Source organism: Periplaneta americana, chromosome 10 (assembly GCF_040183065.1).
Source record: "Periplaneta americana isolate PAMFEO1 chromosome 10, P.americana_PAMFEO1_priV1, whole genome shotgun sequence".
NCBI classification, from domain to species: Eukaryota; Metazoa; Arthropoda; class Insecta; order Blattodea; family Blattidae; genus Periplaneta; species Periplaneta americana.
The window spans coordinates 181,599,159-181,625,422 of NC_091126.1; the positions used below are offsets into that span (position 1 = coordinate 181,599,159).

Genomic DNA, 26,264 nt, shown 5'->3' on the forward strand with positions numbered 1-26,264 from the left:
TTGTTCTGAAAAGGAATTTTAAAATGTTACACTTGTTCGGATCAAATTTCTGCATATTTAAAGGACAAAACTAAAATTCTTTCAACCATTTATTATCATAATACACTGCTCTCTTAAATTGACTGAGCATATTGGGAATTAAATCAGTGAATTTCACAAAATATGCTACAAAATGTTTAATATAAAACAGTTTTTATTTCGGAAAGAAAGCAAAAACAAGCAAAATTGCACTAAACCTTTTTGCATGAAATATCTCAAGGAATAACACTCTGAAATTAACGACATTCCTCACAGTTCACCCTGTATATATAATATACATATATTTTTTCATCTTCTGTAAAATATAAAAATTACATCCAACATGATTTATTCAGTACATGTAAATGAGAATGGTTCAGCGTCTTAATCAGTATATAGTTGAATAAAACGATAAAAGAATAATATGACCAATCAGAACACAAAGAAATACAGAAGTCTATAGATAGCCTATCTTGAAATTAGATGCAAAAATATTTGGAATGTATAAATGTGTGTGGAATGTGTATCATCACAGTTATGTGCATTTCATTACATATTTAAAGAGGTGAGGGGATCAGTCGTGCAATGATCTGTATTCTGCAACTCTTAATATTACCCGTAAACCTGTCAGAAACGTATTCTGAAAACAGCTAGAATTTACAATTTAATTATTTCTTTTCTTCTGGCTGAGGAAAGTGTTCTATACATAAAATATTCATATTTTTAAGGTCACGAGATATGTGGTCTGGTAGCTCTACTGTGCTATAAAAAGTATGGAAGGCAGCGAAATAATATGGATTACAATGTCACTTTCTTATCAAGTAAACATATTATATAGGCAAACTTTTATTAGGCTATAAACACAAAAATAATGCATATATGTTTTATACTACTGCATACTATGAATTACATTATTGCTTATATAATGGCCCTTCTCGGTATCGTAACAATTTCAAAATTATTACGGAATGTTAAATTTTAATCTAATGAGTACACTGAAACTCAGTTCTTGAAATATTCACTTTTAAGTTATAATCTGTTACGGAACGTGAGATGATAAAGCAATGAGTGAAATTAATCTCGAACTTTGAGTACATTAACTGGCAGAAACAGCTCCCATCTTTGACGCCCTCATGCAATTAAATACTGACGAGACAGAATGTTGTCTAGCAGTATGGCTACTCAGAATTGCGAGGAACTTCTACAAGTAAAGGCATAGTACACACTTTTAGCTAAATTAACATAGAAAGCATGTGTAAAGCATAAATTCTTCAGTGATAAGAGTAACTCAATTGTTTTTATAGTCATGAAACTTGCATTAAGAAATGAGTAATGAATTTTTTTTTTCAAATATTTCAAGCCCCATATTATTAAAAATTCGAACTGTTTCTATATTACGAAATGTTTCAGTGCCAGGATATTTGTATGTATGTCTTAGGGTAGAAATCATGGTTGTCAGGAGTAAAATATATTATAAGGAAATATACTACTAGTACCAAAATTATTTTACAAAGAATATTGTCTGAAGAATCATTAAAATTAAAAAAAGTTTCTAGGTAAAATAATTCTTTCTCTCTAACTCCAAACTGGAGGAAGTACACTAAACTCTTCGACATGAACACTACGTGTCTTATTCACCAACTGTAAATGACATACATCGAAGTTTGCTATTAATATCTAATACATTTCTTGATATTTTAAGCTGCAGAAGTACAGAGTGCACAAACAGTGACGTGCTGCTTGCCACTTGCTGCCAGTCACATTTTACAGATAAAACTTAACATTTTTCAGTCCTCATTTTACAGATCGTTGCAACATAATTCCTGCACTAGCCTTCTTGAAGATTTAACTTTGGACTTCGCATCAATCTTGTTTGCATACCATTTAAAATGGAGCCCACTTCACTCCAATTCCTAAACAAATCAAGGACATAGTGCTTAGATGGTCAGAAAGCTTCCACAAAACGTAGCAAACATTTCAATTTTTTGCTAAGACATCTCCACAGTGAATATTCGTTAATCGGCGCTGGTAACTAACCACAGCCTCTTGTGAGAACTGACCACTATTTGGTAATCTATCACTATGCCACCTTGCGAGGTAACGAACAGAAATTAATCAGCCACAAAATACGACAAAAACTGTATTATGAAAAGATGACCTGCTATGAAACTGAATGTTAATTGTCCACAATGTTTGTTACGATAAAATGGAAGTAGTAATATGGTGTAGTAATTATAAAAGTAAACATATAATAGAAAACAACTGAACCAGTCTGGTGAACAAATCATGTACACAGATTTTAATCTCAATGATAACATAAAGAAATAGTAACACTACTTAATGCAATTCTTTCCCAGACTTAACACGTATACTGAACAAACCAAAATGTGTGACATATCAACTGCTAATAGTAGAAGTTTAAACATATTAATAGTTACAATTGAAATAATACAGTGCATATATTAACTGGCTCCTCAGTGAAGCAAGAGGCAGTGATGTAAAGTTGATAGTGTGTAGCACCTGGTTTGAACACTTGCGTTTGGGAAAACAAATGACTCGCTCCTCCCACCCTTCACCATTCAATGCGTCCAAGATACCGACAAGCTCCTCGAGTCCCTGCGTTCTGCTTGCCATTTTTCCTGCAGAGCCAGTTAGTATACGCACTATATTATGAGTGTTCGCGTTTTTAGAAGTATTTCCATTGAACTGGTTAACTACATTTGCACTCCTTCATATCAGAACTACTGCCTCCATAAGAGCACTTGAGGTAAGCGGCACAGATGACTTGTAACTCGGTGTATCAAACTACACCCAAAATCCATACGAGTAAAAGTAAAAGAATTGCCTCAGTGTCTCCATGCGTACGGCAACTTCTGCTCCTGAATGTCGCAGCATCACCTGAAAATCCCTTATAATTTAAAAATCCATACTTCTATTCAACCTGATGAAAGATCCCTTCATATTAAAGTAACTGTTGCGTCACCAAGAACTTAAACCACAAAGACACAATTTAATTGTTATCCTACAAATGTAGGCCCAGAAGAGCTATTCTCTAGTCTGTCCCACTACGCAGGGACAATTTTGTCAAGTTCTCTCAGCTATCATTATTAGGTACATTGTGTAGCACTGCGGCACCTGGATGGTTTACATCTTTCACTACTTATTTTTGTTTCACCCTCATCGATATATCTTTTTTGTTCTCGGAGTGAGGGGGGGAGAAAATTCTAATAATATTTATAGGTTATTTAACGATTATATCAACTGCGTAATTATCTAGCATTAGTGGAATTGGTGGGCAAAATAAATTCACCTTGAGGAAAATCTAGGTAAAAATCCAATTAGATAATCAAAGTAGGACTCGAACTCACTCTGATCATGATTCCAATTACGTAGTTACCAATGAATTCATTATACCAGAGCACGTAGCAACAGTGTCATGTCATGACAGGGATGGCTTGACCTATTTAAGTATGTGAATAGTCAATGTGTTAAAATTCATAACATTAAAATTAAACACAAAATTGTCTGTTCATATTCTTTCCACAATTTTAAGCAAAATTATGAGTATGCCCCCACTCAGATGCCCGGTGGGGGATGGTGGGGAAAGGACACATTATGAAGCAACCCAACAGGAGAAGAAAAGAAGATTGAGGATTCGAACGTGGAATGTAAGGACTCTTCTGCAAGCACGTAAGTTGGAAATCTTGAAGAAAGAAATGAAAAGAAACAGAGTGGATGTGATAGAAATATCAAAAGTGAGGTGGCAAAGTAGTGATGAGTGATTTAGGTTGTTTTATTCAAACAGTAAGCGCAAAGGAAGTCATGGTGTTGGTGTATTACTGGGACCACATGTGAAAGATAAAGTGATCTCAGTGCATTATGTAAATGACCAAATGATAATTGCGACATTACTAGGAAAGAAAATGGACTAAGTGCTAGTGCAAGTTTATATGCCACATAGTGGATCAGCAGAATAGGAAGTGGAAGAAAGCTATGACAAGATAGAAGAGATAGTTGAGAAGGAGAAGAAGGGAGCAACTGGAACGCATTTGTAGGACAAGATGGAAGAAAAGTTGGAATATACGGATTGGGAAAAAGAAATGACAAGTGGAGAATGTTTGGTAAATTTCTGTTAAAGAAATGCAATGATTGTTGGAAATACATTATTCAAACAAGATACACAAGGACATGCACAAGGAACGAAAGCAGATAACAGAGAGACTATATACTGATACAGGAAAGATTCCGAATTTCTTAAAAGATGCAAAGACTCTTCCATAAGCGGATATTAATTCAGATGTTCTGCTGATAGGCGAAGTAGATATTCGTCTGAAGATGATAAGAGGAAGAAATTGAACATGGAAAAACTGAAGAATGAAGAGAAAAGCGCTACATCAGAATCCACGCCTGAGCATAGCAGTGAGTACCAGTTACTATAGCAACATCAGAAAGCAAGTTGTCAGTGCCTTCCGTAATCAAAGATTTCTCCATATTTTTTATTTCAGGTAATTACTCTATATTTAGGCCATGGATCTTTAAAATTTGTATCCATAGATTAAATTAATGTTCCAATTTACATATTGTCCAATTTTCAGCACCACAGCTTCAAAAAAACACTAACTTATTCAAAAGATGATGCAGCACCGGCGTCGAAACAGGCCGTCTGTCTAAGGTACATAACCTTTTAAAAAAATTTTAACATTTTAACGTGTCGTTAAACAATTTTAAGTTTTTTATGTTAATGTGAACCAGAATCAATGAATAAGTTATTCAATTTATTACAAGTGTTCCTCTAATTGTTTTCACATGCATGTTGATTCTGACAATGCTGTCTCGTAACTATAAATGCTGTCCTATTTTTCCAGGAAAAAGATCTGATAAGCTGCACGCATCTTAAGAAATAATTATATGAATTTAGGGATAAAACTTTTGCATAAAATTTAGACTGCAATAGATATGGTTTCATGTTTCCATAAAACACAAACTAACTTATGTTTTGCCTTATGGAATTATTGCAAAAAAAAATATGCAATCAAAATCATAAACTACAAGAAATTTAATTTCTCTAGATTCAACCATGTTACAAAAATAACACATATATTTAGTGGGTTTCATATGATTATCATTTTCATATGACTTACTTCTTGATAAATTAATACTTTCAATATACGCTGTCACTTATTGGGCTATCTTTCAGTATGCAACAATTCAGAATCATTTGTTGAATTATAGGATTGTTTCAATCACCTTACATGTGCCCGTGTGCTCACTGACAGCATTTCGATTCTACTCACTTTCATTAAATTACTGAGGACATACACAAGCACGAGCTTTAAGTATACATTTCTCTATATAGAAGGAAAGTAGTCTAAACCAATGTGAGTAGAGACAAGAGTGTTTACTAGTTAACTCCCTCTACTTGCCAAATAGGCTTAAACCATTTTCTTAAAAATTTATTGCCTTAACCACATTTAATATGATATAGTTACATCTTACAAGTTCACTTGAATGTAACATACGGGAGTGAATAAAGAGAGAGAGAAGGAAAAGAAAAAGAATATTTGAAAGCATAAATAGTACGCACAAAAATATATAAAATTACTAATCTGATTTATCTCTTTTTTGAATGTCTGTGAACTTGTTACACGAATTAAGAAAAAAAAAATTGACATCAGAATAATTTACACTTGCTTAATGATAAAGAGGAGAAAGAACTGGTCTTCAGATATCATGCGATACAACAGCACACAAAATACTGTGTTTCCTAATGAATAAAACTAGATTGTAAGAAAGCTCACATATGATTTCATTGACAAAAATTCATTAATAGATAAGATCATTAAATGAGCTTAATCTTATTATATAAGCACGAAATGCATGTTCACATGAGGTGTAAACAAACCTTGACTGATGTCTTAGTACTCACCCATCTGGAAGGTAAGGGCAGGTGACGACATTCTTCCATCACCACCATTGGAATATGCTAGAACTCGCATACGATAGACTTTCCCAGGAGAGAGATTGGTGATGTATGCTTCCAAATTAGAGCCCACCGGAACAAAAGTATCATTGGCTGTACTCATGTCCTGATCAAACTCCCAGACACGGACCTGAAGTGAAACAGAAATGTTATGAGACAGAGTTTAAGTTATTCAAATTTCTTAAATTATAAGCACATAATTATTATTAAACATTATTATGCTCCCTAAAATAGCATGTGTGTATATCAACAAAGCAGTAGAGAGTTTCAGAATAGGTGGTCAGTTTTTAATGCCGAGGACTTGACAACCATTGATTCTTCTCAACTGTATATAGTCGAAGATAACCACAGAGATGGAAGATTTCTGTATTTTTCACTCAACTGGTCAAGTTATGAGAGTGATACGAATAATTACAATAGACTGATTTCTATTCTAAATTAAAATTGATAATTTCAGGCATCCAATTTCAAAATCCTTTCAATCCATAAAAAATAACGAGTTTGTGACAGTGCTGCTATATATAATGAAGCGTGTATCAAAAACAAGTTGAGCTTTTAACACACACTTAACCCGTGAAGCATTTCACATTTTAATCCTGAAATGTTTGTCACCTTATTCATACTATTTACACAAACATTTCGTACATGATAAACCCCCTGCTTATGATTTCATGAAGAAGTCAGTCACTTTCTCTATATCTTTCTTTCTATACTTTCATCTTCATGCTCATTTGCACTTTTATGTTGGCAGGAAACAGATTACCTTCTGAAGCGGAGCTATGAAATGCTTTTAAGAGAAGGGTCAGCTATTGGTTGCACATTGTATTGTGGTGACCATCCGAATTTTACTTCGAGATATAGCCAGCCATATACATCTGCCAATGAGAAAAAAAACTTCACAAAAATAATAGAATAATCTAATTATGGACAATAGGGGTTCTACTATATTTCTGCAAATACACATTGGTATTTAAGATGCAATAAAGTGCTTGAGAACAGAAAACTTACTTCTGGACATTTCTGAGACTTCCACTATGATTGCTTTAAAATGTTATTACTAAAGTGTACATAAATAGGTTTGCTACCACTATCACCACTGACACCCCCACCCCCACCACCACCACCACCACCACCACCACCACCACCACCACCACGACCACTACAATCACAGTCATCACGACCATTACCATTACCAGTAACACTACCACCTGACAAAAATGGCCTATTGCATATGAAACATAATTAGGAAGTCGTGAAATTAAACTTCAATCTTATTGGTTCAGTATATTAGACATTCTTATCAAGGATTATTAAAATAACTTTACCTTGTAACCAGTAAGAGGTTCTTCTTCAAAGCTAGGAGCAACATACCGCCAAGTCACACGAACTGTTGAAGGGTCTACCCCATACACAGCTACTGAAGATGGTGGTTTCTGTGGTGCTTTCCTAAATGTTCTCTCTGTAAATGAAAAGTATTATTTGTATCAGTATATAAAGTAAATATTTGAAACAAAAATAATATATTTTTTGTAATTTTCTCATAACATGTATAAAATCTAATCAGAAATCATGAATTCACTACGCATTTCTTTAAAACACAATACTTTACAAGATAGTGGTACTAGTAACTACTCCAATTGTAAGAATCCAAGAATATATGGGATAATTTAATTGTTTAGGCAACTGTGGAATCAGGTTCATGAACAAACTTAACAGGAATTGTAAAGAGGAATGATTAATACATCACAAAAAGTTTGAAAACATTCTATTTTTCGAGTTTTACACCCTCTTTTTCGTTTTCTTTAAAATTACTGAATGTAAATAATGAAATAATTTGACACTGTTTGAAAAAAAATGCATTTATTTTATAATTTTTATTGATAAACTCATAAAATTTCATAAAACAACAAAATGAACAAATTGAATAATTTAATGGAGAAACATCACAATTTAAATTTGATATGAATTGGCCGAGAAACCACATTGTTTAGAGTATCAGTACTTGGTAACTTGAATCAATGCAGCAATACGTCTTGGCATGCTGCTAATAAGGTCAACAGAGGCCTCTCGGATGTGCTGAGTCTGCCCAAGCATGCTGGCACTCCATTCTCCTGATATGAGCATGCTTGAGGAACTCATCCACATGCCTTGCTCGGTGTCTCCTAGCATTATCATCTTGACAAATTAATCTACTGCCAAACTGTCTTTGGAATGGTTCAATGATGGTTTCCAGAACCTCGTTACAATACAATTCTGCCATCGTATTACCCTGGACTGGCATGAGATGTGTACGATGCTGACCCAAAACATGATGGGACCTCCACTTTGTTGGTAATGTCTTGCAACATTACCCAACTCTCTTCAGATGAGAATTCGTCCTGAATCTGGTTTGAAGCAAATCCTGGTTTCATCTGAGAACAGTACACAGTTCCACCGGTTTTCATATTCTCTTGCCCATCTCAATCTTGAAATTCTATGTTGTCTGGTCAACGAAGGTGCTCGTCAAGGATGTCTAGCATGCAGATTGAATTCATGAAGACGGTTTCTGATAGTTTGTGTGGCTATATTTCTTCCAATAATTGGTTGTAGGACCCTCTGAACTCTGTGACATTAATTGTAGGCCTCTTTCGAGTAGCGATCTTGTCCTGCTGTAGTTACTCATGGCGGACCTTTGAGAGGTCTGTCAGAGACTGACTGAATGTCTCGGTAACATCTCCAGGTCTTCAATATACCACTAGAAGAAACTCTTAGACCTCGAGCTGTTTCCCGATATGGTAGGCCTTCTACGCACATTGCAATGATGCGCATTCACGTAAGTGGTGGTAGTTGATGTGCCATTACTAATCGTTTTAGTGATAATTAAAATAGATTTAAAATTTTCAACTTTTACAACACTATTCACACTTATGGATAACTTCACTTATTTGCAATATTTGAAGCTTATTACACTTTAGTGTCTGTCATTTGTTTTCATTGTTATTGTTGAATCAATAACATCGAAAAGATGATAACAATGAATATAAAAGCAAAGAGGAATGTTATTATACATGTTTACCACCATAACACAGAAAATATAAGTGTTTCCAAACTTTTTGTGATGTGCGTATATAGGATGTCCCATTTATCTTGACAACCACCCAACATAATGTAATCGGCCTGGGTAACGCAATCGGTATAGCACTGGTCTTCTGTGCTCGAGGTTGCGGATTCGATCCCGGCTCAGATCGATGGCATTTAAGTGTGCTTAAATGCGACAGGCTCATGTCAGTAGACTTACTGGCATGTAAAATAACTCCTGTGGGACAAAATTTCGGCACACTGGCGATGCTGATATAACCTGGCAATTGCAAGCATCATAAAATAAACCATAATTTAAAAACATAATGTATAACTTGAGGCTTTTCCGGCATTGGATATGGAATAATTCGTCTCGGGTTCTCAGCCAGGTGAGTTGGATAGTTACTTTCAAGCTTTTGATGACTAACTACGTCATCTTCTTCAGGGATTGAAGTGTCGTGGGACCATGTCTAGCCGGTATATAAGCGATCAGTAGGACTTCCTGCTGCAGGCCAATCAGGAGCTAGTTCCTAGTCCCGACCATATGCCATGTTCTGGTTGGTTGAAGCATGTTGATGGCAGGTTTCCATGCTGTACTCAGCTGTAGGCCTCAGTCTCTGTTGAAATTATTGCCATCTAGCTGGATTTCGATGGCTTCCTTGATGACCACGTCTCAATAACCCGATGCCTTGTCCAAGTTGGTGGTGGCATCAAGATCTATCTTGTGGCCCATTTCCAGGCTGTGTTGCGCTACTGCCGACTTATCGAGGTAATATAGTCTTAAGTTGCATTAATGTTCCTTGCAGCATTCCATAATGGAGTGTCTCGCCAATGTAGCATTTTCTACACTCACAAGGTGTTTTATAAACACCAAATATCCTAAGACCAAGGTCGTCCTTAATTGTTCTCAGCAAGTTCTGAATCTTTGTGGGTGGCTCATGGACAGTCTTAATCCCGTGTTTCCTTAGCAGCCTCCCAATCTTGCTGAGGTGCGGACATAAAATGGGATGCATGCCATGCCCTTCATCTCCTCTTGTTCCTCAGCGGGTAGTTTGTCAGAGAAGGCTCTTTGAGGGCCAAACTGATTTCTCAAAAGAGAATATAGTCACAAATTTTATTACCAATATTTCGATTCTCTTTTGTTTGACATGGCTCTATACAGGAAATTCTAAACAAGTTACTACCGAACCTGACACTGGCATCCAAGATTGCTTTCACAGACTGCATTGGGCTAAAATAAATACGGTACCAATGAGATTATTTTAACAAAATTCTCAATGAAATAATAAATTCTTTATCTACATAAATGGATATAGTAGTCTACATTCAGTAACATAGAAATATGTCTACATCTATACCAATAATAAAAGAAAAAGCTGATTAAAAGCTTGAATATGTTATTATTAAGGCCCAGATTTGTATGTAAAAAAAAAAATGTGTTTTTTTTCCTAATGCGTACATTCCTAAAACAAAGTTTAATAGCCATATCGAAGTCTGACAAATGCTAATTCCAAATTTTATTTTACAGAACAACATATATTTTACAAAAAAAAGTAATGTGAATAAATATTTTCGATATTATCCTCATAAATACAATTTTAGTACTTTTCCTCATCCTATTTTAACATTTTACAACAAAAATTTGTATCTAGTCAGAATGCAATACAAATGCATCACTTCCGCTTAAGGTGAGAATGATTCGGTTGCACGTGCTTAATTGGGGAAGAACAGTCTCCAATCTTGAGATTATGTCATACATTGACTTCTATGTTAATGTGCGTGTTCTTTCTGCTTCTGTAAACAGTGACTCAATGCATTGAGTCGGATATTCTTATCTGTTTGTTAGTTAGAATCAAGATCACTAGAGCAGTTGGTTTATTTTGCGAAGCGTAGCAGTGTGAATTAAAAATGCCTAAAGTGAAATTGTGTGTACGCGAGCGTCTGCAACAGTTTGTACTAATGTTTGAAAACACTTTTGCTGCCGATGGAAAAATATTATTTTGCCAGTCCTGTGCGAAATCAGTAAGTGCAGACCAACGATCCCATGCAATACAACATATGTCAGGAAGTAAGCACATCACAGCTGATCGCGTGTTTCGTCGAGACAATTTCTTATAGGAGAATCAACGCCATCTCATCTTCCAACATTCCAAAACATTCAGATTATTATTCAAATTTATGTAAAGCCTTTCCTTCAGCTGACATTCCCCTTTATAAGTTGGACAATCCCGAGCTCAGAAAGTTTCTTACTAAATATACGAACATAAGTCCTCTTGATGAGTTGACGCAAAGTGCTATGATGAAACATTACAAAACATTAGGTCGATAATGTGACAATAAAAAAATTTGGTTGAGTATTGACGAAACTACTGATGCCACTGGTCGAAAAGTGGGAAATTTAAGAGTAAGTGTACTTAAAAATGACGAAATCATTTCCAAGCAATTTTTCTTGCTAGCCTGTAAAGAAATGCCAGCTGCAAATCATGTAACAATAGCTAGACTATTTAATCAATCTTTGGAGATCTTGTGGCCAAATGGTGTGAAATATGACAATGTGTTGCTTCTGCTTACCGATTAAGCAACATATATGAAAAAAGCTGCTGGAGATCTTTGTGTAAGTTACCCTAACATGATTCATGTAACGTGCATCATTCACGCCCTGCGTAGATTGCGTGAAACAATCCGATCCATTTATCCTAATGTGGACAAGTTAGTGTCCAATGGCAAAAAAGTCTTTGTAAAATCACCATCACGGATTTATCTTTTCAAAAAGATAAATCTTGATCTTCCATTGCCTCCTACACCTATAGTCATGCATTGGGGCATCTGGCTTAGTGCCATGTTGTATTATGAAGATCATTTTGAAGCATTTACAGCTGTAGTAAGTGAACTGGACAAAGACGATGCCTCTGCAATTGAGATTATTCAGAATTTAATATGTGATACTACTTTAAAATGTGACCTGGTCTTCATATCTGCTAATTTCGGTTTCTTGAACCACTCAATAAAGAAACTAGAAATTTCTGTAGATTTATTGAGTAATTCAGTTACAAAAATAAGGAGCATCATTTCAAAACGTATTATGTGCAACTTACAATTTTTTTACACGAATGACGAAAAACTTGATTACTTGTAAACCGGAGAGGTTTTCAAAACACTACACAAAACCATTTTTAAGTACTGGTTTCACAGTTTACAAATATGACGACTTGGAACCATCAGACTTCACAGCATGAAAGATAAATAAATAGAACTTAATACGTTTTGAAACGATGCTCCTCAAATATAGTATGTTAAAAGGCAACTTAACACTATCTCAGGTTCGAAAATAGAAGTTCTAAGAAAAAATAATATTTGAGGAAAATAGTGGCTACCAAACCCTGTGCAAAGTCGCTCAAGATTTGGAAGGCCAAAACATAAGTGAACTTCATCATATGTGTGTTAGTAATATACCCCTTTTCAAATATGCAAGGTTAACATCATGTGATGTAGAATGCTTCTTTTCTCGGATAAAAGGCAAGGCTTTGTGATCCACAATCCGCAGATGACATTTGTTGTGCACTGCAACTCCAGTCAGCATTTCACATCTGATGTTTAGCTGCAATTGGTGAGTTTCAATATAATTTGTTCTAGTAAGTTACGAACATGCTGATGTTTTTGTTTTCATTTTCAGAAAATATTATTATTATTATTATTATTATTATTATTATTTTTTTTTTTTTGTTTTAACACATATTTTCCAATTTTTAGCACATAAAAATAAGTATTTTAAGTTTTTAGCACAAAAAAATCCCAGACCTAGTTAATATTATATTAGGCCTATGTGTATATGTGTATGTGTGTGTGAATACTGGCAGTTGACCATTTCAATCACCTGTAAAAATCCAAGTTTGTGAGGAAATAGAAGTACTACAATATTGAATAACTGCTACATTCAAGATTTAGCAAATCATACCTGAATTATAAAAATAGATTCCATCAGCAACTAAAAAATATCTATGTATGGAGTTTTGTCTTCCTAGTCACTAATCATTATCAGTGTGCTCACTGAGATTGACTGAAAATAAAACTAGCTATTCATTAAGTACAGTTTACCACAGTGTCCATTGATGTTGATTTCAAATGACAGTATTCATTACAGTTCGTTACAGTGTCCACTGATGTTGATTTCAAATGACACTATTCACTAGTTTGTTACAGTGTCCACTGATGTTGATTTCAAATGACAGTATTCACTACAGTTTGTTACAGTGTCCATTGATATTGATTTCAAATGACACTATTCACTAGTCTGTTACAGTGTCCACTGATGTTGATTTCAAATGACACTATTCACTACAGTTTGTCACAGTGTCCACTGATTTTCATTTAAAATGACACTATTCACTACAGTTTGTTACAGTGTCCACTGATGTTGATTTAAATGACACTATTCACTACAGTTTGTTACAGTGTCCACTGATGTTGATTTAAAATGACACTATTCACTACAGTTTGTTACAGTGTCCACTGATGTTGATTTAAATGACACTATTCACTATAGTTTGTCACAGTGTCCACTGATGTTCATTTAAAATGAAACTATTCACTACAGTTTGTTACAGTGTTCACTGATGTTGATATCAAATGACACTATTCACTACAGTTTGTTACAGTGTCCACTAATGTTGATTTCAAATGACACTATTCACTACAGTTTGTTACAGTGTCCGCTGATGTTGATTTCAAATGACACTATTCACTACAGTTTGTCACAGTGTCCACTGATGTTCATTTAAAATGACACTGTTCACTACAGTTTGTTACAGTGTCCACTGATGTTGATTTCAAATGGCACTATTTACTACAGTTTGTCACAGTGTCCACTGATGTTCATTTAAATTGAAACTATTCACTACAGTTTGTTACAGTGTCCACTGATGTTGATTTCAAATGACACTATTCACTACAGTTTGTTACAGTGTCCACTAATGTTGATTTCAAATGACACTATTCACTACAGTTTGTTACAGTGTCCACTGATGTTGATTTAAATGACACTATTCACTACAGTTTGTTACAGTGTCCACTGATGTTGATTTAAATGACACTATTCACTACAGTTTGTCACAGTGTCCACTGATGTTAATTTAAATGACACTATTCACTACAGTTTGTTACAGTGTCCACTGATGTTAATTTAAATGACACTATTCGCTACAGTTTGTTACAGTGTCCACTGATGTTAATTTAAATGACACTATTCACTACAGTTTGTTACAGTGTCCACTGATGTTAATTTAAATGACACTATGCACTACAGTTTGTTACAGTGTCCACTGATGTTAATTTAAATGACACTATTCACTACAGTTTGTTACAGTGTCCACTGATGTTGATTTCAAATGACACTATTCACTACAGTTTGTCACAGTGTCCACTGATGTTCATTTAAAATGACACTATTCATTACAGTTTGTTACAGTGTCCACTGATGTTAATTTAAATGACACTATTCACTACAGTTTGTTATAGTGTCCACTGATGTTAATTTAAATAACACTATTCACTACAGTTTGTTACAGTGTCCACTGATGTTGATTTAAATGACACTATTCACTACAGTTTGTTGCAGTGTTCACTGATGTTGATTTAAATGACACTATTCACTACAGTTTGTCACAGTGTCCACTGTGTTGATTTAAAATGATTCTATTCTCTGGTGTATTAGTGTGTCCACTGATGTTGATTTAAAATGATATTATTTTCTAAATTTGTTACAGTGTCCACTGATGTTGATTTAAAATGACACTATTCACTACAGTTTGTTAAGGTGTCCACTGATGTTGATTTAAAATGATACTATTTTCTGGTTTATTAGTGTCCACTGATGTTGATTTAAAATGATATTATTTTCTAAATTTGTTACAGTGTCCACTGATGTTGATTTAAAATGACACTATTCACTACAGTTTGTTAAGGTGTCCACTGATGTTGATTTCAAATGACACTATTCACTACAGTTTGTTGCAGTGTTCACTGATGTTGTGCAAATCTAGTCTATCAGGTAAAGCTTCCTGTAAAGGAGATTTGAATAATTTCAAGGGAAAAATTGTTCCAGGGCCAGGTATCGATCCCGGGACCTCTGGTTGAACGTACCAGCGCTCTGCCAACTGAGCTATCAGGAAACTCCACCCGACACCGTCTCAACTTTTCCCTTTATATCCACACAACTCGCGTGGGCTGAGGCTATGCCAGAGACCCACATCGAGTGCACACAAACTCTGTGTGACTTGGAATTGTGGTTTTCTGTTAACGTAAACAGTGACGTATATATTATGCAAATCTAGTCTATCAGGTAAAGCTTCCTGTAAAGGAGATTTGAATAATTTCAAGGGAAAAATTGTTCCAGGGCCGGGTATCGATCCCGGGACCTCTGGTTGAACATACCAGCGCTCTGCCAACTGAGCTACCTGGGAACTCCACCCGACACCGTCTCAACTTTTCCCTTTATATCCACACAACTCGCGTGGGCTGAGGCTATGCCAGAGACCCACATCGAGTGCACACAAACTCTGTGTGACTTGGAATTGTGGTTTTCTGTTAACGTAAACAGTGACGTAAATATTATGCAAATCTAGTCTATCAGGTAAAGCTTCCTGTAAAGGAGATTTGAATAATTTCAAGGGAAAAATTGTTCCAGGGCCGGGTATCGATCCCGGGACCTCTGGTTGAACATACCAGCGCTCTGCCAACTGAGCTATCCGGAAACTCCACCCGACACCGTCTCAACTTTTCCCTTTATATCCACACAACTCGCGTGGGCTGAGGCTATGCCAGAGACCCACATCGAGTGCACACAAACTCTGTGTGATTTGGAATTGTGGTTTTCTGTTAACGTACACAGTGACGTATATATTATGCAAATCTAGTCTGTCAGGTAAAGCTTCCTCTAAAGCAGATTTGAATAATTTCAAGGGAAAAATTGTTCCGGGACCGGGTATCGATCCTGGGACCTCTGGTTGAACGTACCAGCGCTCTGCCAACTGAGCTACCCGGGAACTCCACCCGACACCGTCCCAACTTCTCCCTTTATATCCACACAACTCGCGTGGGCTGACAAAACGCCAGAGACCCACATCGAGTGCACACAAACTCTGTGTGACTTGGAATTGTGGTTTTCTGTTAACCTACACAGTGACGTATATATTATGCAAATCTAGTCTATCAGGTAAAGCTTCCTGTAAAGCAGATTTGAATAATTTCAAATTTTTCCCTTGAAATTATTCAAATCTACTTTACAGTTTGTTAAGGTGTCCACTGATGTTGATTTAAAATGATACTATTCTCTAGTTTGTTACAGTGTCCACTGATGTTGACTTCAAATGACACTATTCACTACAGTTTGTTACAGAGTCCACTGATGTTGATTTAAAGTGACACTATTCACTACAGTTTGTTACAGTGTCCACTGATATTGATTTGAAATGACACTATACGCTACAGTTTGTTACAGAGTCCACTGATGTTGATTTAAAATGACACTATTCACTACAGTTTGTTACAGTGTCCACTGATCTTGATTTAAAATGATACTATTCTCCAGTTTGTTACAGTGTCCAGTGATGTTGATTTAAAATGACACTATTCACTACAGTTTGTTACAGTGTCCACTGATATTGATTTCAAATGCCACTATTCACTACAGTTTGTTACAGAGTCCAGTGATGTTAATTTAAAATGACTCTATTCACTACAGTTTGTTACAATGTCCACTGTTATTGATTTAAAATGGCACTATTCACTACAGTTTGTTACAGAGTCCACTGATGTTGATTTAAAATGACACTATTCACTACAGTTTGTTACAGTGTCCACTGATATTGATTTAAAATGACACTATTCACTACAGTTTTTTACAGTGTCAACTGATGTTGATTTAAAATGAGACTATTCACTACAGATTGTTATAGTGTCCACTGATGTTGATTTAAAATAATACTATACACCGGTGATGTCAACTGATGCCCATAGGAGCAAGAGCGCACTTTAGAGCCCAGGAGACCCTGAGCGCTTTACAGCAGAAAGGAAAGAGACAGACGAAAGAGTTAGTATATGCCGCTTGGTCGAGCTATATACAGGGATGGCCAGCACTGATTCAATGGATAAAGGGAAGAGAACTTATTAAAACTGTATCCATGTTTATTTTTAGATTTGTCTGAGAAGTATAAGTGCATTATAAGAATGTAAGTTTTAATTTTAATGCTCATTTTTCACAAGTTTGCTTTTTTTAATCAAAAGGAATATTTTCTCAACTTTTTTACAGAAACGTGAAATTTTCTTATATGTTTGTTTAGTAGCCTTACAGGTACTAAAACAATGTTTTCGTAAATCTAATATATCGTAAATACGTATTACTGAAGATAGTGTATTAAAATGTTTGAAAATATTCACATGGAAAATGTTTGTAAGGAAATGATTTAACAAAGCAATTACTGTTACATCACAAACAAAAGATATGTACCTATATGTTTGCAAAATGTCAGTTCTATAGCTTCAGCAGATTTCGAGATAATTTAATATTCTGATAACAGAAAGTTGCACACCAATATCACCTAAAAGCATAATGCGATAAGAGTTTTATTATGTAATATTAGTTACAGTTAAAACATATACCTAGGCAACTTTGCTTTGTACTATAATATCGTTGTGATTACTTTTATAAGGCTATAGATACCATCAATATCAATTTCAACTTATCATGTCATATTCAGTGTCTTTCTTTGGGATAACACTTTCTTTATGAATGATGTGTTTAATTCACTTAGTACAGTATAGTTGTCATTATTATGGAATTTGTGTGAATATTCCTTGTTTACTCGTTATTAGGTTATTAACGTTTAAAACACAACTGCAATATTAGGCTAAGAAATAGGTGTTAGTACTTTTGTTTTACAGACAATATAGAAAATAACAAACAGAAAGAAGCCATATAATAACGACATAAAATTTCACGTTCCGTTTGAAGTTTGTGCACCACTGTTTTCTTAATGCAACAAGCTGTTTATTCCTCCTAGCATACCTAGCGCTTGATGCCCACGCACGATGTCAAGGTAAAAAAAATGCGCTTGCTTTGACATCACTGCTATACACTACAGTTTGTTACAATGTCCTCTGATGTTCATTCAAAATGACACTATACACTACACTGAGTTAGGTACACTATGTGCAACATAGCCACCAATGCACGTGCCTACTTATCAATACGAGATAAATCTAGCCTATCTGTTCAGCTGGAATAGAGTATTTATTTCTTTGCTATGTTTCTTCAGAACTGTTTGCACTATCCTCATGACATGAACAGAAAGCTCTCTGTGCTGTGCATGTTCTTCTTAATGTGGGAGTGAAATGGGCCAAAGGACGAATTCATTGAGGAACTGGTACAATGAAAATGTATTCATTTTGTACCCAAGTATTACATTAATAACTAAATAATGAAGTTACTTACCCAGAAAACGTTCACTCTCTGGACCTTCTCCTGCAGAATTGTAGGCCATTACTTTCACATAATATTGTGTATCTGGCTGAAGACCAACTACAATGGCCCATGGACGTTGATATCGACTCAAATAATATACAGCATCTCTTTCATCAGCAGATGATTTCCAGTATTTCAGCTGAAATAAATAAATAAATAAATAAATAAATAAATAAATAGACAGACAGACAGATAGATCATGTATCCTAGTGCACTGGATCCAAGATCCACAAATTCATTTCTGGTTGAGGACAATATTATTTTTCTCAGAAGGAAAGTAAAGATGAAAGGCTTATGTCATGACTTTACAGCACGTAAAAGAAGAGAAGGATTTAAATAAAATTTACACGCCATAATTCTGAAGTTTATGTAGATTTGTCCCAGACAGACTACAGTAATACTGTACAAACTCAAATACTTTGATAGTCTTTGTCTTTCTTGTCATTCTGAAGATATACTTTTGTATTGGTGTAATTATCTCACGATTTTCATGTCCTGCTAGTGTTTGTGGAGTAATTCCCACTGCTAATGTACTATGTGTCGAATGACAAACAATCGATCCTGACATCACATTTCCTGGATTATGGTACCTATTTATCTCACTTTCTCTGTATAATGTCCTACTACTACAGGTGTACTAATGTAAGATGTTTGTATCGTTTGCTTGGCTGAGTAAATAATACACTGAATTTCCATGTCAGAGACCAGGATTCGAAAACTTGCAAAACTACGTATAATTTAAGTGGAACAAAAAATGTTTTGGGTAGGTTTCCTTGAGTACTTTCATCAATATCAAACCTACAATTGGACCATAAAGAAATAGGAAACTACTGCACCCTACCCCATTCCCAAGAGATCAAACTACACAGATTTCACACGTTGAAATGTTCCATGTCACAATAATAATCAAAAGAAGTACTTGTGACACATGTCCATATAATCAAAACTCGAAAAATTGATTACATTAAAACATTTTTTATTTGACTCTAATCTACAGAGGAATTCAGAATGTTAATGTAGGAAATGTGAAGTATTATATTGTACTTAAAAGGACTGTTTTAGCTAACATAGTTTAATATTATATTCCCCAACTTCCTGCGTATATTGTTAATAATGGTTAGGATTAAAGCAGGGCTAGATAGTGAAGTGATCTCGCTCAGGTATTTCTTGCCAACAATGGATTTTAAATTCTGTAATTTAATAGAGTTGAAAAATTTGAAGCAGACTCTACAAGAACAGAATTCTTATGGAAAATGGCTCACATGTTATTTATCGCTTGAAGACCGAACAGTGATATTATCCAAGGATCCAACACGTAACTAGAGCTAGAAATTTTAGGCGCAAAATTTTAGTCAAAAGGTGCAAAAAGGTGCCTTAATTTAGTTAAAAAGGTGCAAATTTCAAATGTAAATATTCATTACAAACAATACCAAAACCAATTACATTACATATAACGATACAAAATTCCTTGAATAAGCTTAAGTTTCATCCTCTTTGGCGAAAATGTGAGGTTCAGCCAATATATTGACAAGGGGAGGTAAAGAATGAAGGAACAAGCTCTTATTCATTTTCTTCCTATTCAACGGTGGTGCGATAAGAGAAAAATAATTTATGGACATTTTGCCTAATGGGAGTTTTTTAATTGGTTAGTTTACGCTGCTTTACCAACTGTTGTGGTCATCTAGCATCTGAGTGAGATGAAGGTCATAATGTAAGTGAGATGAGTCTAGGGTTCAGCACCGAAAGTTACCCATCAATTGCCTCTTAATGGGTTGAGGGAAAACTTCGGAAAAAATCTCAACCAGGTAACTTGCACTAACCAGGATTTGAACCTGGGCCCATTTGTTTCAGGGTCAGATGGTGATAACCGTTGCTCTACAGTGATGGATAATGAAGTTCATTGAATTGCAAACTAATCTGAAAGCTTTTGCCAAACAAGACTGCACTGAAGCGAAAGTAATATAGTACAGCAGAGTTCCTCTTATCCGGCACCAAAGGAACCAGGCTAGTTTCTGAATAAATACCAGTATATACAAAAAGAAGTCCGTATTTCATGACGCCAAAAGTTGAAACTGCAGCCATGTGAGTTTTTTTCCCTGCTCATAAATGAATAAACATAAAAACTGTGTGGATTTTCTTCATTAAAACACATCGCACAATACAAATAATACACTAATTTTAGGTTCGTACAGACACTGAAAATTAAAGTTCGTACGAACTTCCTGATGTGGGAACACTGACTGCCCGAACATAACTAAATAAACGTAAAATCTGTGTGGATTTTCCTTATTAAAACAGATCACACAACACAAATAATACACTAATTTTAGGTTTGAATATTCACTTAAAACGAAAGTTCGTGCTAACTTCCTAATGTGACAACACTGACGGCCCAAACATAATTAAATAAACATTTCATGATAAAACACACATGTTAGGTCAATAATACAGTGCTAATTGATTTTATGAAATACATTAAAGGTGATATGTCACAGTTGTATGAACACTAATAAGTACAATAAGTTTACTGAAGATGTTAGTCGGACATGTTTCGGAGATGCTTCTCCATCTTCAGTGACTAATTACGACGACTGCAAAACGAAAACAATTGTAATTAATAACTTGATTAGTTATATTTCAAAAACTAAAAACAATTAAAAAATGACAAATGGGAAATTAGGAAGATTATCTTAATTTGTGATACTTTGTAAGCGTCTTTCATTGACTGCAAAAGTTAAGAATATAAAATATGATTGATTTCTGAATAAGCAATATATGTTATATCTTCTATATATGCAAGTGATAACTAAAAATGATATAAGTATAAAAATTGAATTGACATTTAAAAATTGAAAAGTTAAAATCTTATGATGTACTGTATATAAATTTTTCTGATAAAAATTAACACAGATCATATTTAAAAATAAAGATAAAAGAAGAATGGACAAAACTGCAACTTGGATGAATGACTCACCAATGTGGTTCAGTTGTTCGAACCGTGTTCTTGCTTGACTTAAATGAGACTAACTGAGATGAAAGAAAGGACAGGAATTAGGTTGACTAATACTACGTTAGACTTTTAATATTCAAATCGGAAGTAATATAAAGGTCAAAGAGAATGTTTTTTTTCGTAAATTGCTGTTTCATTCAAATTGTGAGAATTTATGAATTTGTCTTTGTATATTTCGATAGACTCCAAAATATTTAATAATTTACCTTTCCTATTAATATGCAAAATTTCCATTTCAGAGTTAATGTCTGTAAAATAATGTTGATTATTGTATATGTGTTCGTTGAAAGCAGAATGAGAAATTTCATGGGAGATGTATGACTTGAGGCTTTCCTGGCGTTTGATATAGAATAACTCTTCTCGGGTTCTCAGCCAGGTGAGTTGGAGATTAGCTTCCAAGCTTTCGACGGCTAGCTCTGCCATCTTCGTCCCTGAAGAAGATGGCAGAGCTAGCCGTCGAAAGCTTGGAAGCTAATCTCCAACTCACCTGGCTGAGAACCCGAGAAGAGTTATTCATGGGAGATATTTCTATGTTCTTTATATCTGATATTAAAATTTCTGCCTGTTTGACCTACATAAGTAGTGTTACATTCTGGGAATTGACAATTTAATTTGTATACACCTGATGAACTGAATTTATCAAAATTACTATTATGAAATGTATTAAACAGAATTTTACCGATGGAGTTATTAGTCTTATAAGCAATAGGCTACTGAAGTTGAGTTTTTTAAAGAGAGAGGTAATATTGTAGACGTATTGATTGGAATAAACAAAGCTGATAAAATCGTTTCATTCTTTATTGTTGGACAAATGTGTGAATGTTCTCAATTGTTTTTTTCGATTTGCATGTGAAATGATCTTGGCTACCATCGTCGTGTTGTAACCATTATCTATAGCTATTGTATATATATAGTGTCTAATTCTTTATTATAATCAGACTTAGAAAATGGAATACTAAGCAATCTATTAATTAAACTATGCAATCCTGCTCTTTTTTGCTGTTCAGGATGATTCGAGTGAATGGGAATTAAATGTGTAGTCTGAGTGGGTTTTCTACATATTTTGTAAAAAAAATTATTAACCTTTCTTTCTATAGTTATATCCAAGAAATGTAAAGTATTGTTAATTTCATTTTCCTTAGTAAACTGAATTCTAGGATGCATAGAATTTATGTTATCTAACAAATTTTGAGAATCAATGTTTTGGTAAATTAAAAAGGTGTCATCAACATAAGGTATCCATTTGACAATGTTCTGTGTATTGGATTCTATGAATTTATTTTCTAAATCATTGAGAAAAATTTCTGATAGAATGTCTGATAATGGGGAACCCATAGGGAGACCATCAATTTGTTTATAACATTTATTATTGAAAGTGAAATAGTTTTGATCTGTGCAGATACGTAATAACCTTATTATTTCTTCAATTTCTATTTTACTGATATTTTGCTCAGTTAAATTTTGTTCAATTATCCGAATGGTATCATTAGTAGGAATATTGGTATACATATTTGTGACATCAAATGAAGTTATTTTACAATTTTCAGTAATTTGTTGATTCTCCAAAATTTCAATCATTTCTATAGTGTTCCTTATACTGTGATTGTTGCGAAATTTGAAATTAGTCTTCAAATAATTTTGTAAGAATTTTGCATTATTGTAGGTGGGAGCTGTGCGGAAATTTACAACTGGTCTAATGGGGATGTTTGGTTTATGTATTTTTGGTAAAGATTTCATTTTAGGAGCCTGTGAATTCATTGAAATTAAAGAACGTTTTTGTTTGTTCGTGATAGTAAATTCTATTGATTTTAGAGTGTCTTTTAAATCCCTTTGATAGTGATTTGTGGAGTCTCTTTTAAAGGTTTCAAATTTATTTTCCGAAATAAAAAGTTCAGTTTTTTTAATATAATCAGATTTTTCTATAATTACATTTGCGTTTACCTTATCTGCTTTCGTTACAATCAAATTATTTTCTGAAATTTTATTGCAAAGATTCTTCATTGTTTGTTTATTTGTTTTATAAGAGAATGGACTTTTACTTTGTTTGATATTGGATTGTAATTTGATTCTATTTGCTATATTGTGTCTAATTATATTCCTTTGGGGATCATTAATCTTTTGTAATGCAATTTCAGAATCTATGATAAGTTGTTGAGCTGATTTGACTTTGTTGTCGTCATCCAAATTGTACTTCTGTCCATTATTTAACAAATTTGTTTCATTATGGTCAAAGACAATATTTGACAAATTAATAATTCTTTCGTGGAAAGTGTGTTGTGTCAGGGAACTTTTATTAGCTTTTTTTTTTTTTTTTTGAGTTGAAGGTAACTTGTGGATTTTCTTTTTTAATTTGAGAAATTGAAATCTTACTTTCTTACTTGTACATTGAAAAATCTCTTTTTGAATAAGTTCCCATTTTACAGGATGTACAACGTTAATTATATTTAAATGACAGTTGTATAGTTTCAAGTTAAATTCGTCTTTCTGAATGTGAAAAGTTTTAATCTCATTTTGGATCCAAATTTTTGTGCATTGCTTAACAATATGTCAGTATCCAACCAAACACAGATTCTCGAGGTTCTCAACATATTATTAAAATTATTTGAAGACAAATTTCAAATTTCGCAACAATCACAATATAAGGAGCACTATAGAAATTATTGAAATTTTGGAGAATCAACAAATTACTGAAAATTGTAAAATAACTTCATTTGATGTCACATAATTATTCATATTAAATTGAAAAAACAAGACTGTAAACTTCAAAATAAACCTAATAGATGTCAAAAGAAAAGCATATGATAATTTTAAAGAAAAACTAGATTAGAGAAAGGATGGGGGGGGGGGGGAAGCATATGGAATTAAAAGAGAAACTGATGTCAAACAACTAGTAACATATTATAAAGATAAAAGAATCACAGAGGAATCGAAGATTGCATCCCTCATTAACAAAACTTTTACTTCAAACAAAATTCCGGGAAAAAAAAAAAAAAAAAAAAAAAAAAAACCGAACAATAAGCAATGCAAACAAACTGAAAATCTCAGCTATCCTCGAAAGAAGATACTCTTGCCAAGACTTTAGTTACAAGGAACTCGAAGTAGCAACACAAAAAATAACAATAAAAAAGAAAAAAAAAAAAAAAAAACAAGAAAGTCTCTCTCGACATGACACCTAAGGACTAAAGCCGGAAAATCCTTACTACGATTTTATAATTGAGTATGGAAAACTTCTGTTCCAACTGATTGAAAGAAAGTTATCATAATACGAGTAATAAACCGGAAAAACCAGCAGAAAATCTTTACAGTTACAGACCGATATCTTTAACAAGTCATCTAGCATGATATCGGCCAGATGAAACCAACTGTCTTCTGTCACCATTTCAGGCAGGCTTTTGAAAAAATCATTCATCAAATGAACAAGTGATCTTGAGTGAAGACATAAAGACAGTAGATACAGTAGCAGTGTTGGTAGATTTAAGTAAGAATATTACAATGTTTGGCAATACAATCTAATCAAAAAAATTCAACATGCTGGCATGAGTTACAAGTAACATATTATGATAGATATCTAAGTTTATAATTCAACATTTTGTGCTACCACATATGGATCTGCTAGCTCCAAATTCAAACAAATATCACTTTGGTTTACCACAGGGCTGTTTTTAAGTATAACAATTCTTAATGTCTATAAAAACGACCTACCAAAAACATTAAAGAAAAGTAACGCCAAGACAGCTCTTTTTGCTGATGATTTAGTTATCTGAAATTCCCCTCCCCCCACAAAAAAAAAAGCAACAAAATTGATCATTTAGAAATATTCAAAGACCACTAGAACAACTTCAGAAATTGATGGAATTAAATACAGAGAAAAAATTAAATATCAGGTATTATCACTACATAAGAAACTAACATGTATCTACTACAGCAAAATAAGGATGAAAAGCTACAGAGTAGGCCTACTGACAATGCAAAATATCTAGAAATCATTTTAGACAGGAAACTCGCATGGAAAACTAATATAACATATGTAAGTGAAAAGCTCAAATTATTAAAAAAGATTGCCAGTAACAAAATAGGGTAGTTCCAGGAAGACATTAAACACAACATACAATATGTACACTGTACATCAAATGCTGTGGTAAAATACTGTGACAGCGACGTGAGATTCGAACTCACGACCAGCGTCCCGCAAGAAAGCAGATCGCGCGGAGCACGGAGGGACGGCACGCGGCGGAGAGTAGTGGGGAAAGGGGCCTACACGCGAGGGGAGGCTACGCGCGCAGCTGCTACTTAACGCAGTGAATGGGGAACGGACCTTCCCGACTATTCCAGAAGTGCGTCGAAGTGGAGATATCCAGATAATTCTCTACACACCTGTAGAAATTTCTCGCAACTATGATTTTGCTATAAAAGAAGAAACGCCAGCGAACTAGAGCAGAGTTTTCCGTTGATTCATGATTAGTTCAGTGAGTAAGCCAGTGAACAGAGCAAGCTAGCCAGTCTTGTGTACCGGAGTTCGACTCGAGTGTGCGTCCGCAACTGTATCAGCATCCGAAGGCCTGAGTTCGAGTGCAGTGGACCGCAGTTGGAGGGACCTGAGTTCGAGTGCAGTGGACCGCAGTTGGAGGGACCTGAGTTCGAGTACAGTGAACTGTCTCTGAAGGTCTGTGGTTCGAGATACT

General features: G+C 34.5%; 1 protein-coding gene across 1 annotated transcript in view; it reads right to left on the bottom strand.

The window, feature by feature from the left end:
• Positions 1-1,438: 1,438 nt before the first annotated feature.
• The window catches only part of Cont (Contactin), a 121,056-nt gene continuing 96,230 nt past the window's right edge, over positions 1,439-26,264 (bottom strand). Inside the window, exons 19-22 of the mRNA XM_069838555.1 lie at positions 18,543-18,711; positions 7,324-7,457; positions 5,945-6,128; positions 1,439-2,916 (exon numbers count right to left, since the gene is read on the bottom strand). Of these exons, the coding sequence (XP_069694656.1) occupies positions 2,819-2,916; positions 5,945-6,128; positions 7,324-7,457; positions 18,543-18,711 (585 nt within the window). The 3' untranslated portion in view covers positions 1,439-2,818. The remainder of the gene's footprint in view (positions 2,917-5,944; positions 6,129-7,323; positions 7,458-18,542; positions 18,712-26,264) is intronic.